The 16,987-nt window shown below is 39.5% G+C and overlaps 1 protein-coding gene across 1 annotated transcript in view; it reads right to left on the bottom strand.

Annotated features, from left to right (window-relative positions):
- ghitm (growth hormone inducible transmembrane protein) overlaps positions 1–16,987 on the bottom strand; it is a 36,203-nt gene that overhangs the window by 13,530 nt on the left and 5,686 nt on the right. The window contains exon 2 of the mRNA XM_072282462.1: positions 8,794–8,969. Within this exon, the coding sequence (XP_072138563.1) occupies positions 8,794–8,922 (129 nt within the window). The 5' untranslated portion in view covers positions 8,923–8,969. The remainder of the gene's footprint in view (positions 1–8,793; positions 8,970–16,987) is intronic.

The following is a 16,987-nucleotide window of genomic DNA, read 5'->3' as shown; positions in this document are numbered from 1 at the left end:
TGGCCCAGCACTTAAAATCAGTCAAACATTGGCTCATTTCTTGCTCTCAGGATCGAACTTCACTGCCTCAACTCTGCCTTGCCTGGCACACTTCACGTTGGATCTGACGCTTCAAGTTGGCTCCCAGTCCACTCCAGCAATGGCAAAACTTTGGCTCATTCCTCGCTCTCGGGTCCCACTGCCTCGATTCGGCCTGTACATGCTATGCCGCAACCATCCTGCACATTTGAGACTTCACACTACATAAATGCCAGGTTTTAAAGATAGTTCAGAAGCTCAACTCCGAAAGTGAAGTTACAGGCGAATGATTGCTGTGATTGTTTTCCAGAAAAAGGGAAAGTAATGGAATAATTAGTATTTTTATTTACTGCTAGTAAGGTGTCACAGTGTTTCACCAGTGCCATCTTAAAACCAAAATTAGCAGTTCTAACTGGCACAAATGCAGTGCAAAACTACTACCACCACATGTACTGCCATTCAACAAATTACTTTAGTTAACTATTAATTTTCTTAATTCAATCATTACTGGAAGAGAACCAAATGAGCAGTTCCATACAACTAACACACATCAAAGTTGCTGGTGAATGCAGCAGGCCAGGCAGCATCTCTAGGAAGAGGTACAGTCGACGTTTCCGGCCGAGACCCTTCGCCAGGACTAACTGAAGGAAGGGCTGGTAAGAGCTGGTGAGTGAAGGTTGATCAGCCTTACTGCTTGGGGAAAGTAACAATTTTTGAGTCGGATGGTCCTGGTGTGGATAGTACACTCCTTGATGGGAGAGGGACAAACAGTCCATAAGCAGACTGGGTGGGATCCTTCATGATGCTACTGGTCTTTCTGGCACTATTCTGTAAATATGCACAATAAAATACAAAATAAAATTTAGTACCTTAAGTATTACCCCTAGAAGTGCATTGCATGTTATATAGGGCAGATGTATGGCAGGAACTGAGGGGAAAAATGCAAATTTAAGCCTCTCTTCAACCTGTAGCCGCTGCCACTGTGTCATCCAGAATCTCCGGAGGGCAAGGCCCCGAGTCCTCGGCTTTGTTTGTTGCTCGGCGGCCGGGGCAGGGTCAAAGCGCTCGGCAGTGGATGGTGCTCAGTGCTGGAGGCTCAAAACTTTCAGACGAACTCAGTCGGCTGCGGCTGGGTGCTTCCAATGCATCGGCAAGTTTGCGGTGCTTGGAGGTTCATGGCAGGGAGAGTTTCTCCTTTCTACTGTCTGCGTGAGATGATGGGGCTATCGGGACTTGAGACTTTTTTTTAAAACCGTGCCCATGGTCTGCTCCTTATCAAATTACTGTATTGCTTTGCACTGTTGTAACTGTATGTTATAATTATGTAGTTTTGTCAGTTTTAGTCTTGATTTGTCCTGTTTTTCTGTGATTTCTTTCTGGAGGAACACTATCATTTTTTAATGCATGCATTTCTAATTGACAATAAACGAGGACTGACTGTCCTCATAATCTAACCAATTACTTAAAGAATCCCTAAAGTTTAATGGGTGATGTGGCAAATAAAAGGAAAGCCTAAATAGTAGTATTTCTCTTCCAAGATCACACTACGAAGTTTCTCTCTCTCTCTTCACTGTGAAAGAAATAACCAACAGCAGAGCCTTGCTTATAAGCGATAATTCCCTGCACATATTGAATTGACACTGAAGGCATGCCTGCTAAGAATGGTTGCATTTTTGCCCCCTTTCACCACCACCCTTTAACAACACATGGACCAGTGTGCTACTGCTATTCCCAGCAGCACATTATGACTCATGCATTTTAGAGTCAAGTGGCAAGGAGAAACCAGCATCCAAGAAACCTGGAAGAGGTGCCACATCAAGAGAACCAAACATGACATCAGTTCTTCTCATCATGATGCAACACTGAATGGTGTACAGGGGAAATTAGGACCAAAATGTGTGCACAACTACCAGGGGTTTATACTGATGCAAGTCCAGTGGCTGATACGCAAGAAGCTTGTGGGTTTCTTTTAGCTTATCAAGCAGTAAAGCCTTTCAGAATACCATTGTCTGTCTGTCCAGGTGCCATATCCGATGCGGACTTTGGTGACCATGGTTTTCCATATAGATCTATCCTTCGTTTTTTGGATGACTTCCATTTCCTCGATGTGTAGCCACCTGGCTATGCTTCTGATGTACATAAGCTGAGGTCTTCCTCTAGGTTTACTCCCCTCAATCTTTCCAGAGAGTATGAGTTCTTCTAGTTCATTTTTCCACATGATGTGTCCTAGGAATGTGAGTTGTCTTTCTCTTATTATTGGTATGAGTGATCGAACTGCTTGGGCTCTTCTGAGGACTTCATTTGATGTGTGTGTGGTCCATGATATTTTTAATATTCTCCTGTAGAACCGTAATTCAGCTGCTTCTAGTCTCTTTTCCATTGCTGGAGAAATGGTCCAGCATTCACTTCCATAAGTCAGGATAGAATAAATGTAGCACTGCAGTATTCTGTTTTTAGTGTACGTGCTCATCTTTCTGTCTGTTAATATGGTCTTCATTTTTTGGAAAGCTTCTTTCACCATTGCTATTCTGTATTTGATATCTGTGTCACACCTGCCGTTACTTGTTATTAGGCTGCCAAGATAGTTGAATTTGTTAACTTGTTTGATGTTTGTATTTCCGATCTTAATCACACATTGTGGGATGTTTGTCTTTCTAGAGATGACCATGTTTTCTGTCTTCTTGGTGTTGATTGAGAGGCCTCTGCAATTACTTTCTGCTGCCACTATAGTGAGTAGTCCTTGAAGTTTTGTTTCTGAGTCAGCTATTAGTACGATGTCATCAGCATAGCTGATGTTATTTATATTATGGCCTCCAATTGTGAATCCTTTGATACTTCTCAAGATATTTTCACTATACAGGTTGAATAAGTCTGGCGAAAGACACAACCTTGCCTGACACCTCTCGTGATAGTCACATACTCACTCACTTCTCCTTTTATTCTGATGGATGCTTTCTGGTCCGAATATAACTTTCTTAAGAAACGTGCATCTTTCCCCTCTATGTCAAGATCTTGAAGCATTTCCAGAAGATCCTGCTGTTTGACAGTGTCAAAAGCTTTTGTATAGTCAATGAAACATAGGTAGATGTCTTTCTGTACCTGGATAGCTCGTTCACAGATCATCTGTAGCATGAAAATTGCATTTCTGGTTCCAGTATTCCACAAAGCCGCATTGTTCTTTACTGATTTCTGGTTTTATACAGCGTCTTGCTCTCATCATGATTACTCTGAGAATAATTTTTGCCACGTGGCTCATCAGACTTATTGTACGATGTAACTCACATTCTGTTGCTCCCTCTTTCTTTGGAAGTGTGATGAACACGGATTTACTTAAATCATCAGGTATCTCCCCATGATCATAGATTTCATTTGCTATTTCTGTTATTTTCTCTATTCCAAAATCTTCTAAGGCTAGTATCATTTCAACAGTGATGTTGTCTGCCATCTTTTGCCTTTATGCATCCACCTGCTGTGCAAGGTAATTTCCCCGTTAGTTCTTCAATCTTATTGTTTCCAGGGTTATGGGTTTGTAGCATTTCTATCTCTGAGCATTTCTCATTTAGCTCTTTAGCTTGTCTGCATTTTCTTTTTATTGTCTAATCCAAGTTGTTTGTAGTCTTCGTTGTCTTAGTTTGATGGTCTGTTTTTGTTGCATCAATTGTATTATATCTGCAGTTATCCATTTCTTCTTACTTTTCTGTTCTTTTCGTGAGATGGTTTCTTTTGCAGCTACGACCATGGATTCCTTCAGTATGTCCAAGGAAAATTTGCCTCCTTCATCCTGCAGCAATTGAAAATTGTTTTTCTCCTTGATTGTGTATTCTGTTTTCAGATGAGGGTTGTTTTGTAGTTGTTGATAATCCAGTGGTTCCGATCTTTTTGGTTTTTTTAATTTTCTCATCTTTATTTTCATTTTGCAAATGACTGGTATGTGGTCGCTTCCACAGTCTGCTCCAGGGTAGCTTTTAGTAGAATTTTTGAATCTGTTATTGTTATGTAGTCGATTTGATTTTTGTTGTTCCCATCTGGGCTTCTCCATGTCCATTTTCTTCTTGGATGTTGTTTAAACCAAGTCTTGGTGATTATCTGATTGTTTGTTTTACACCATGATATAAGCTTTTCTCCTCTTTCGTTTCTTTCTCCCAATCCCTGGTCTCCAACAATATGGTCTTCTCTTCCCTCACCAACTTTTGCATTGAACTCGCCCATGACTATGATGGCTTCTTGTGATTTGTATTCTTCTAGTGCTTTGTCTAGGGAGTGGTAGAAGGCATCTATTTCTTCCTCTGAGCTTGCCATTGTGGGTGCATATACTTGGATGATAGAGATGTTGTTTTGTTGTCCTTTTAGTTTGATTAGCATCATTCTGTCTGAGATATGCCAATATCTTAGCAGGCTCTTAGATGTTTGTTTGTCTAAGATGATTGCAACACCCTTTTCATGTTTATCTCCACCAGAGTACATCATCTTGAGTTCGTCTGATTGGAATACTCCAGTGCCTTTCCATCTTATTTCACTTAGGCCTCAGATGCTGACTTCTAGCCTCTTCATTTCTAATTTTACGTTTTCTAGCTTACCAGCTTGGTGCAGGGTTCGAACATTCCAAGTGGCAATTCACAGTCTCTTGTTCTTGCAGACAGTAGTGGTATGACAATCCGGGCTCACCTGTCTGTTTACATGATATCCCGTACCGAGCGAGGTGTCCCCACTATTTGAAAGTGGGCTGCCATTTACGCTGTTGTCTTTTACATTTGTGTATGTATTAACCATGGTTGTACTAGGGATAAAATACAAGAAGTAGCTTCCCCTTGCTTGCTTCCGATGCAGTGTCTTTACAAGACAGGTGACCCTGAACATTGTCCTATTAAAAGGATCTACTACTCAGCAACTGAGAAGCAGGAACCATCGATTGTGTTACTCACAACTTGCCTTCTGCTTCATCCACCACCTGCATTCCATGGCTTCACTGTAACCCAAGTAGGGAGGTTAACAGGTGCTACACCTTGCCTAAGCGTGACCTGGAGGCAGCTGTGGTTAATGGTAACCTCATTACCCAAAGCAAATGCTCCACAGCCAGATGTAGTTTATCCTCATACCCAGGACAGAAAATACCATTACTTGGCGAAAAAAAGTTGGTGATGGTATCTGGTAGGCCAAGGTTAAAAATAATATAGAATTACAAGTATTAAAATATAAAAAGGAAAACAACAGTTACAATGAATTCATTAGTTAATACAAGAAAAATATACTAGCAGATAGACAACAAACAACAACAGAGTCCTGATGAAGGGTCTTGGCCTGAAACGTCGACTGCGCATCTTCCTAGAGATGCTGCCTGGCCTGCTGAGTTCACCAGCAACTTTGATGTGTGTTGCTAGCAGATAGAGGAGCTTTAGTGTCAAGTTGGAGCTGGAGGCTCAGCTATTGACTCCGCACTTCAGGGAGGGAAGAAATACATGTATGCTTTGTATCAAATGAAGTGTGAATATCATGAGTTGGGTATTCACTGATAGGTTGGGTACAGGGGAATACAACTGTATGAGGCTTAACCTTTGCAACTGTTCAAGTCAGTGAGGATCTTTCCGTCTGTTTGGTTAATAAATGAGAGGGTGGACACATTTGGCCTTTGGAATGAAACAACTGATCTGAGAGTGCAAATAGAAGTATGAGAAAAGGCTTAAATATGACAGACTGCGACTCAAATATTGAAGAGTACTAGACATTTAGGAAGCATGAAAAAGATGGAGGAGTAGCTCAGTAATTAATGATAGTATAAGTATAATATAAAGGGATAACAGCAGGAAAACCAGATGTAGAGAGAGTCTGGCCGTTGATAACAGAGGCACGAAGCCACTGGTGGTAGCAGTGTACAGCGTCTGTAGGCAGCAGCATAAGGAAAATATTAATATAAGTATGCCAGACAGGTAAGGTAATCCAATTCGGGGTTGAGGGGGATCAATTTTAATCCACATACTGAAAAAATAATCCAGACGTTTCAGGCCAAGACCCTTCTTCAGGACACCAGGGCAAACACCAATCCCTGAAGTAGTCCTGGAGGAGGATTTTGCCTCGAAACATCGACTGTTTACTAATTTCCATAGATGCTGCCTGACCTGCTGAGTTCCTCTTGGATTTCCAGCATCTACAGAATTTTTCATGTTTAACACACCATGAAGGCACTTAAGGTAGTAGCAACCATAATTTTAAACGGAAGTTTACATTTGTCTTGAGGGAGAAAAGAACAGTTACAAGACTAGTACTTAAACTTAATGCAAGGCAATTATAAGGACATGAAAATGGATTTAAAATGAACTGCCAAATTAGGTTATGGGATTGGTTAGAATATTAAAACATTTAAGGTAGTCTTTCAGTTTATACAAAGTAAGTATTTTTGTACTTATGACAACTTTCAGGAACGGGATACAATTTGTGATTATTTAGAAAAACTAACTATATTAAATATGTGAACTTTAAATTTTCAATATTCCTTCAATTCAGGAATTTTCCTTTAGATCAGAAAATAGAAATACAGGTAGTTTTTGAAAAAGGAGACAGACAAACAGGCCACCTAGTTTAGCAACTGACAAATGGAAAATGGTAGGTGCAATTATTGATGATTTTATAACAGCACACAAAAAATTTAAGGTAATCAGGCAAAGAGAACATTATTTCACTTTATAAATAACATAATTGACCAAGTATTTGTAGCTCCTTGGAAAAGTAACATGCACTGTGGATAACGGTGAACAGATAGAACAACAAAGCATAGGAAAAGGCCCTTTGACCCATGATATCTGTACTGGGCATGATGTCAAATTAAACTACTTTCTTTAGATAATCCATACCCATCCATCCTGAATATGCCTGCTTAAAATCCCTGAATGCTACAATTGTATTTGCTTCCACTACCACCATAGGAAGGAAAGTAAACTGCCATAGATGTTACAAAGGGATATAGATTAAGTCAATGAGCAAAGACGTGGCAGCATATTACATAAATGGTGAGAAACTGCAGAAAGGTCTAGGTGTCTAATTACAAGATTTGCAAAATCCAGTATGTAGAAAAAAAAATTAGGAAAGCAAACAGTTTGTTAAAATGGAAACTGAACACAAAAGTGGTTATAATTCCATTGTTTATGCAATCACATCTGGAATGCACTGTACAGTATTTATCTCCTTACTTAGGGAAGAATGTTAATGCTTTAGTGGCTCAAAGCTTTACTTGGTTTATAGGAACAAAAAATGCTCAAAACATTCAACAACATCAGTGGAAAGAAAAATATGATTGTTGTCAAAACTGGAAAAGGAAGAAAACATGATTGCTTGAAAAGGCAGGGACTGGGGTGGGGGAGAAGGAACCTCTCTGATAGACTCGGATACAGGCTGCTGTGCAAAAAATCTACTTAATAGTAAACTGCGTGGCGATCATTGAGACCAGTTACAGTGAGATAATAGAAACATAGAACATAGAAAACCTACAGCACAATACAGGCCCTTCAGCCCACAAAGCTGTGCCGAAGATGTTCTTAACTTAGAAACGTGCTTACCTTTAAATTTTGCTTACATTACCTTAACGTAAGCAAAATGTAAAAGTCATGAGATAAAGGCAGCTACAGAAAGTACAAAATCTGTGAAATACAGGGCTCTAGGGAATGCCAAGCAGGTCATATCATAAGAGAGAAAATTTGAGCCATGTGACAGATGGATGATCCAAGGCAGAAGGGCCCAGTTCAAATACAAATTTGAAAATTCACCATCAAATCCAGAATGTAGCATTGTGCCCAAACATACACAGGTTCTATGCTTCACAGCTTACATTTTAGGTGCATCCTAAACAAAAAAATAATTACTGTGCACAGAAATAAGTGTGACTAGTCAGATCAGCTATGGTCGCATTAAATGGTGGAGAAGACTGAAGGAGTCAAAAAATCTACTCCCACTCCTAAGCTCATTGAACTCACTGCATTGTTCTAAACACTGGAGCAGATTTGAGTGCTATAAGAACTTGGCGTTCACTTGGCATTAGCCAAGTATCAAACCACAAGAAATTCATTAATTGAATCAATTCACATGTCCAACAATACCATTTCCATGTTTCAACCCAACTATATCTCATTAGTGCTCCGTCTCCTGCAGAATTAATTCCATAGCCCCTCCTCCTCTCCACCACTCAAGGCTCCACACTATAAAAAAACATTGTATTCAAAATTCCACTGTCCGCATACAAATTATGAGACCTAATTTTCATCAATCTCACTGAAGATTAGAGAGCCAGCACAGTTCAAAACCACTGACACTCCAATTACTTAATCAACTTAAATTACACACAGCTGCCTTTAAGTGATTTAAACTCATGTCCTTGCATAATGCATGCGGACATTTGGGTAATCAGACTAGCAGCTTAATAACTGTACCATTGTATCCCCCAAGAGGAATGTGTCTTAGAGTACAGGAAGTGGAACTTAGATGAGCACAAGTATATGTAGGTCAGAAATGAAGAAGTGGCAGGGGAGTACTGGAGTAATCAGTCTAGTGTGACAGAATCCTTTGTTAGCTATGTAAATCAAGACTGGGGTGGAGATGGGCAAAGTTGCTGAAGAAAGTAAGTATTAATTGGAGAGAAAACTGAGCTCAAAAGGAAATGCAGTGTAAAGGCTGCAGTCTGACAGTGGTCAGGGGGAGATTAGCAACATTGAGAATTTTCAGCAAAGGCTCAAGTGAATAAAACGTATTCATCTTTATTATATGAACATTTTAGTAACTACTTTAACTCACCTGTTTGGGTAGCAAAAGCCATTGACTAGTCTTTAGATTATGACTCCAAGCTGGATTTTGCTGAGTGAGGGCAGGTCGCAGGCTCAGTGCTGGTAAGTTCTTCAGACAGGCAAATCTTGCCACCAACATTGTTACTACACTTTAAGTCTGATCAGTAACTGCCTAGGAAATGTTACCTGCAGAAAGAGAATGTACAATTGTAGATTTAAGAGAGCAATGCAGATCTATAACCTTTTCTAGTAATCTGGAAAACTAAACAGGATAATGCTACTTTAAAAAGTGAAAATGTTCACTTAAAGCAAGCTGTGTTTATTCCAATTCTGATCATGAGAATATCATCCACACTATAACTGAGAAAATGTTTTCAGTGAAAGATTTTGCTTGACACACTGGCAACATATTTTAAGTAAATTATCAGTTGCTTGGTTTGGTTATAGTTCATTTATCCAGAAAACAAGAAACATATAAAAGTTGAAATAGATAACTACACTCAGGATTGTGTCAGGTCCAGCATCCAGGTGTGAGAAACATTGGCTACCATTCACCAGACCAAACATTGCTAATGACTTCAGTGACATGTTCAAGCTACATGTAAAAGTTAAATGCTTATTCAGCAATAGTATATTTTGCCCACAATTAATTCAAAAGTTGATGCTGCTCACTGCTGACTGGAAGATAATCAAGTCTTGTTCCAGACAACACAAGGACAGCAGTATCCTCAGCATTTAGCTTTCTACCCACTTGGGATTCCATCCTCATAGGCCGGATGACCATAAATCTGGAAAAACAGTGCAGTCATAAAACAGTTATGATACTCATTCAGTGTGATTCTCTTCCCTATCTTAAACTGGGCAGATTAAAAAAAAAACAAATTATGGTTATTCAATCAAGGACACAACTTCAAAAAAAAAATACCTATTTGTGTTTGAAAACAGTTAAAACAGTTGCATCATGATCTGGTATGGAAACACCAATGCCCAAGAAAGAAAAGCCTATAAAAAGTGGTGGATACAGTCTAGTTCATCATAGGAAGTGCCCTCCTCACCATTAAGGACATCTACAATGAGCGCTGCACAAGAAAGGAGCATCCACATCAGGGACCGTCACCATCCAGGCTATGATCCCTTCTCACTGCTACCATCGGGAAGGTGGTACAGGAGCCTTGGGTCCCATACCACTAGGTTCAGGAAGTTACTACCCTTCAACTATCAGGCCCCTGAATCAGCATGGAGAACTTCACTCACAACACTGAACTGATTATTGAACATAACCTTTGGACTAACTTTACAACTCCTGTTCTCAGTCTTATTTACTTAATATTACTTGTTTCCTTTTGTATTTGCACTTTTTGTGTAGTTTTTCCGATTCTATTGTACTTTGTTCTACTGTGAATGTCTGTAAGAAAATGAATTTCAGGATAGTATCTGGTGATATACATACTTTGATAATAAATTTATTTTAAACTCTGACATGATGTAAAGCATTAGTGTGGGCAAGTATACCCGAGGTGACATGTCTTACACCAGGATGTGTGGGTGGCCATTTAGGACTTAAGGGCACGAACTTTCCACCTCTTCCTTAAACCAGTGCTCAACATTAGAGACTAGTGAAAATATCCAGATGGATTTATTATGGAACATCTGGGATGTGGAAAACTGTCATAGATAGTAGGCTTGGTGAATTGGTCACACTTCAGGTACAGAAAGGAGATGGGTGACCATCAGGAAGGGCAGCAAGTGCAGGCAACATCATAGGAATCCTCTGTACTAATTCCTCCACAAAAAACTGCTGAGAGTGAGACTATGGAATGGCAGGTTGTTTTCCTGATCAGGGATTTCTCTGATCAGGTACAGAACATTCTGGAGGAGCAGACAGAACAGTCAAAGTCTACTAAACATTGACAATTACATAGGTAGAAATAGGAAAGTCAGTTTAATAGATTAGGTGGATAGTTTAAAAAAAAAACAGGACCTCCCTGTTAGAAGGTTAAAAAACAGGACACTCCTGACCCATCAAATACACAAATTTGGCAGGGTAGGGGGATGTGGTAAGTCCCACTTGCTGTAAGTGGGAAGAAAAACACAAGCTATTGGGCAGAGCAGACAGAAGTAGATTAGGAAGCATGTGAGGGCTTGGGAGGCTCAACTGCATCCACTTCATTGCAGAGTCTCACAGGCAGGTTGGCTGAGTTAGAACACGGATCAACACTTAGAATTATGATATTTTAAATTCAGAATTGTTCTTCGGTTAAGGGCAAGACTGGCTTCTTAATGTTCTGGAGTGTAGAAGTTTCTGTCACGACAGAGGGGAATCAAAAAAGAGGGAGCCCTACAGCTGATTAGGGAGAACATAATATCAGAAAAGATGAGGGATCGTCCAATTAGGTGTGATGTCTAGAATTAATAAGAGAAGGGCAATCACTATGCTGGGGTTATACTATAGGCCTCCCAATAGTTAGCAGGAAGTTGGGGAATTCAGGCTGACACATTGACAATTCCCCCACACACCCCAAGTAGCTCAACCTACTGAGTCGCTCCAGGAGTTTTTTTTTTGGGCTTTGTAATTTATCACCTGTAGTCTCGAGTCTCCAGCTTCAACCATCCCCCTGGCAACTGCCCAAACTGAACAAGGCCACTTGAGATGTGGATGTCATCTTTAAATCAAAAGTGAATTATTTTTGGAACACAAGTCGATGCATTCAGACAGATTGTTGAATTCCCCTATTTGCTGCTGAATTTTTGAAAAGGTGAGTTTCACTTAACAGGAGTCGTGACTTGGAGAAAGAGGCAAGAATGTTTAAAAGAGGTAGGTCTTGGGACTAGCTGGTGAGTGTCACTAAACAGACTCTAAAAGAGGCACATCAAAAACACAAGTAATTCTGCAGATGCTGGAACACATACAAACTGCTGGGGGGACTCAGCAGGTCAGGCAGCATCTATGGAAAGGAATAAACAGTTGAGGATTCAGGCCAAGATCCTTCTTCAGAACTAAGCAGCACATTTGAAAATGGTTAATTAATAGTCATTTGGCTAATTGATTAATAGCAACCAATAAAAAGTTTGGTCAAGAAAATTGGTTATTTTGACTGTGGGGAACTGAGGCTTTGTTGTGAAGACATGTAACTGAAGTGGCAGTTGCAGGGTTTTTTGGGTTCAATGACCACATTTCTATTAGTTTTAAAAGTTCAGTTTTAAAACTAACTAGATAGAACAGGTTCACAGGTTTAAGAACTAAACTGAAGCAAGCCAACTTTGAGAACATTAGGCAGGATAGAGCTGGGGTTAACTGGGTGACTCCACTTAAAGGCAAGGGAAGTTGGCAAGTGGGAGATTTCTAAAGGGGTTAGATCAAGAGTTCAAGGGCATCATGGACCTATTAGGGTGAACAACAGACATGCCAAGTTCAGGGAACCTTGGGTGACAAAAGGCTTTGGGAAAGGATAAAGGAGGAATTATACATGTTTTGGCAGCAAGCTACAAATGAGTTCATGGATGAATATAAAAAGCTTAACATCAGGCTTACCAGTAAAATTGGAGGGCAGAAAGTGCGAGATGGATTTGGCAGGCAGGGTAAAGGTGATCCCAAGAATGTATAAAGCCATGGAGCACTAAAGCAGGCCCTTTGGTGCATTTAGAAAGTGCCAAACTGTTATTCTGCCTAGACCCATTGATCCACATCTCGACCACAACCCTCCATGCTCTTCCCATCATGTACTTATCGAAAATTCTCTTAAATGTTGCAATCAAACCTGCATCCATCACTTCTGCTGGCAACTCATTCTACACTTGCCCAACTGCCTGACTGAAATTGCTCCCCTTCAGGTTTCCCTTAAATATTTCACTTTTCACCCTTAACCTATCACTTCTAGTCTCACCCAAACTCAAAAAAAGGAAATAAGCCTGTTTGCATTTACCCTATCTATACCCATCACAATTTTGTATGCCCCAATCAAATATCTCATTTTCCTATGCCCAGGGAATAAAGTTCTGATATATTCAACCTCAAGACAGGTCCTCAAATCTGGGCATTATCCTTGTAATTTTTTTCTGTCCTCTTTCAATCTTATTGATATCTTTCATACAAGTATGTGACCAGAACTGCACAAAATACTCCAAATTTCTCCTACCTGGATACAGCAGAGGCTAAAGAGATAAGGACAACAATGAGGTGGTTGCAGGAGGCGGAGAAGTGGCTGTGGGATTTGCTTTGAGTCAGTGGACTGGGATGTATTCAAGGACTCAGAGGATCTGGATGAATACATCACAGTTGTAATGGACTTTATAGGGATTAGTGTGCCCCACAAAATCATTTAAAGTTGTCCTCAACCAGAAGCCCTGAATGAATCATGAAATCTGCAATCTGCCAAGGACCAGATCAGTGGCATTTATGTCCGGTGAGCAAGATGCAAAAGGTCCAGGTATGATCTCCAGTAAGCCATCTCACGTGTGAAGTAGCAATTCTGGACCAAACTTGAATCACTGGGGAATGCTCAACAGCAGTGGCAGGGCTTGAATGCTATTACCTCTTACAAAGTGAAATCAAGTGACATAAGTGACAACAAGGCTTCGCTGCCAGATGAGCTCAATGCCTTCTATGCTCACTTTGCCATCAAAATATGGAGGAACCTTCATGACCATCCACAGCCTCAATGACCCTGTGATTTCAGTCTGAGGCTGACATGAGAGCATCCTTCAGGAGGGTGAACCCATGGAATGCATCCAGCCCAGATGGAGTACCTGGCTGAGTACCAAAGACCTGTGCTGATTAACTGACTGGAGAGATCTTTAACCTCTCGTTTAAGTAGTCTCAATTTCAGATTAACTGACTGGAGAGATCTTTAATCTCTCGCTTAAGTAGTCTCAATTTCAGATTAACTGACTGGAGAGATCTTTAATCTCTCGCTTAAGTAGTCTCAACCAGGGTTCAATTATACCAGTGCCAAAGAAGAATGTGGTAACCTGCGTCAATGACTATTGTCCACTAGCACTCACATCCACTGTGATTAAGTGCTTTGAAACATTGGTGATGAAACATGAGAAGTGGCTTGGATTCACTCTAATTTGTCTACAATCACAACTGGTCCATAGCAAATGGCATTTCATTGGCTCTTCACTCAATCTTGGAACATCTGAACAGCAAAGATGCACACATCAGGATGCTCTTCATTGTCTACAGCTTGGCATTCAATACTATAATTCCCTCAAAATTAATCAATAAGGTTCAAGGACTTAGCCTCAATACCTCCTTGTGCAATTGGATTCTTGATTTCCTCACTTACAGACCCCAATCAATTTTGATTGGAAACAGCATCTCCTCCATAATCTCCATCAGCACAAGGCTGTGTGCTTAGCCCCCTGCTTTATACAATGACTATGAGGTTAAGCATGGCTCCAATGCCATATTTAAGATTGCTGACATCACTGTTGTTGGACAAATCAGCATCTAGGAGGGAGACTGAAAAAAGATTGGATAAAGGAGACAGATCTACTAAAAGTCAATCATTTAAAAGACGAACGATCTAAAACAGGGTCTAAACAACAGTTGAAATCTCCTCCTAAAACCAGCGAATACAGACTTAAATCTGGTAAAAGTGAAAAAAAGCGTTCAAAAAAACCTGGATCATCTATATCCGGGGCATACAAATTAGCAAAAATCATTTATTATCTAATTTCTCTGACACTATAACAAAATGCCCATTGGTATCAGGCACTACATTGTGTTGAACGAAAGAAACTGAATTGTCTATAAGAAACAAAACTCCTCTAGCCTTAAGCCTGAAAGGAGGAATGAAACAATAAAACCTTCCAATGGCTGAAAAGATGTAAATTATCACATTTACGAACATGTGTTTCTCGTAAAAAAAAATTCAATTTCTTAATATAATTAAATATCTTACTACGTTTCACAGGATGGTTTAATCATTTCATATTAAAGCTAAGTAAATTAATAGTATGGTCCACTTCAAATATTGCTTGAGAGAGGTTAGAATAAAAACCACTGGAATATATATTAAATCCAAACAGTGAGCTTTAAGATAAAGTAACCAAGCAACAACTGAAGCCAAGAGAACCAAACAGCTGATAGAAAAGAAAAAACCCACCCCCCACTCAAAGAAAAAAAAGTCAATCAAAGGGCAGTCGACAGCTAAACCTACCAACATTACCCACCCAAAACAATTTAGTGGCTGAGATCCAAAAAATTTCCAAGGCTAACTGCATTCCAACAAGTTTAAAGTGGCTGAAAGAGCAATGGCCAGTGATGTTACCAAGTGTAATTAAAGGCAAAGCACAACAAGTTTATACAGCTTTAAATGCTGAGCCAGCACTGGATTATGACATTGTTAAACAGCATATATTAAAGGCATATGAGTTGGTTCCGGAAGCATATAGAGGAAGATTCAGAAATTTGAAGAAATCAGTGGAAAAAAAACTTGTGGAGTTTGCCTGTGAGAAATCAGAGATGGGTTTCCTCTAAAAATGTAAATGGGGAGTATAATAAATTAAGAGAGTTTATTTTGCAGGAGGAATTCAAAAGCAGCATCCCTGTCGAAGTGAGAACATACTTAAATGAACGGGACACTGCTACATTGCAGGAGATTGCTAAATTAACTGATGAATATGTTTTAATTCACAAAAATAAATTTTCTCCAGGTAAAATTTTTTTAAAAAGAAAAATAGTTGAGAGTCAAGGTAAACCAGAAATTAAATCTGAAGTTAGTGAGAAAAGTAAGGATGAAGGGAGACGTGAAGGAAAGACATTTTGGTATTATTTGTAATTATTGTAAGAAACCTGGACATGTAGTAGCTAATTGTTTTCGATTGAAAAAGGAAGAGAAAGAATCCGTCCCAGATGCCTGTGTGCAGCATATTGAAAAACCTGTAAAGCCACAGGGTTCAGAAATTACTAATGAAGATGTGTTAGAGTCTGACCAAGTTAAGAAGGGATATGAAACTTTTATAACAGAAGGATTTGTATCCTTGAAAGAAGGATCCAATTCAGTACCAATAAGAATACTTGGAGATACTGGAGCTTCTCAATCACTAATATTAGACAGTGTGCTGAAGTTTATTGATCAGTCTGACATTGATGAGGTAAATTATATAAGAGGAGTTGGGAGTGCCCTTATGCCAGTACATTGACATAGAGTAAATTTAAGGTCAGAATTCATTACAGGGGTTGTTAAAGTAGGACTACAATCCAGTTTACCTGTGAATGATGTTTCTCTTTTGTTAGGGAATATTTTAGCAGGTGGACAAGTTTTTCCTGAAGTGCATTTGACAATAAATTCAAATTCTGAGGAACCACAGAGGGATTCTAACACAGATTCTTCCTGTGTTATAACAAGAGCTATGGCTAAAAAGACTGATGTAAAGGATGAGGTTGTTACCCATAACAGTTCAAATCAAGATTCGAATTTTGAGGATGTATCAGAAATTTTCTTACCTACATTATTTGATCAGGATTTTGGTGGTAAGTCTGACCAGGAAGATTTATCTTTATCTCGGAAGGAGATGATAGCAAAGCAGGGTAGCGATCCTGAGATAGTTAAATTAAAAGAACAAGCTCTTCCAGATAGTGGAATTGAAAAAGTACCAGTAGGATATTACTTTGAAAAGGGAATATTAATGAGAAAGTGGAGATCACCTACAATTTCTGCTAGTGAGGAATGGGAAGTCAATCATCAGCTAGTAGCTCCTAAAATTTATCGAAATGAGATTTTAACTATGGCTCATAGTATTCCTTTGGGTGGTCACTTAGGTGTAAAGAAAACTATGAACAAAGTTTCTAAACATTTTTATTGGCCTAGTTTAAGACAAGATGTGGTGACATTTTGTAGAACGTGTCATACGTGTCAAGTTGTGGGTAAACCTAATCAGGTTACTCCAGTGGCCCACTACAACCAATTTCAGTATTTGGTGGGCCATTCTCAAAAATCATTGTAGACTGTGTAGGTCCTTTGCCAAAAACTAAAACTGGACATCAATATTTGTTAACTATTATGTGCACAGTGTCTAGGTTTCCAGAGGCAGTAGCTCTTAGGAATATAACAGCCAAAACTGTGACAAAGGTTCTTATAAAATTCTTTACTTATTTTGGGTTGTCTAAGGAAATACAATCGGATCAAGGTAGTAATTTTATGTCTGGGTTGTTTCAGCAGATATTTATAAACTGGGAGCAAAACAGATTATTTCAT

The sequence above is a fragment of the Mobula birostris genome, chromosome 18, assembly GCF_030028105.1.
Source record: "Mobula birostris isolate sMobBir1 chromosome 18, sMobBir1.hap1, whole genome shotgun sequence".
NCBI lineage: Eukaryota > Metazoa > Chordata > Chondrichthyes > Myliobatiformes > Myliobatidae > Mobula > Mobula birostris.
The sequence above is the reverse complement of the archived record's forward strand: the minus strand, read 5'-3'. Positions and strand labels throughout refer to the sequence as shown.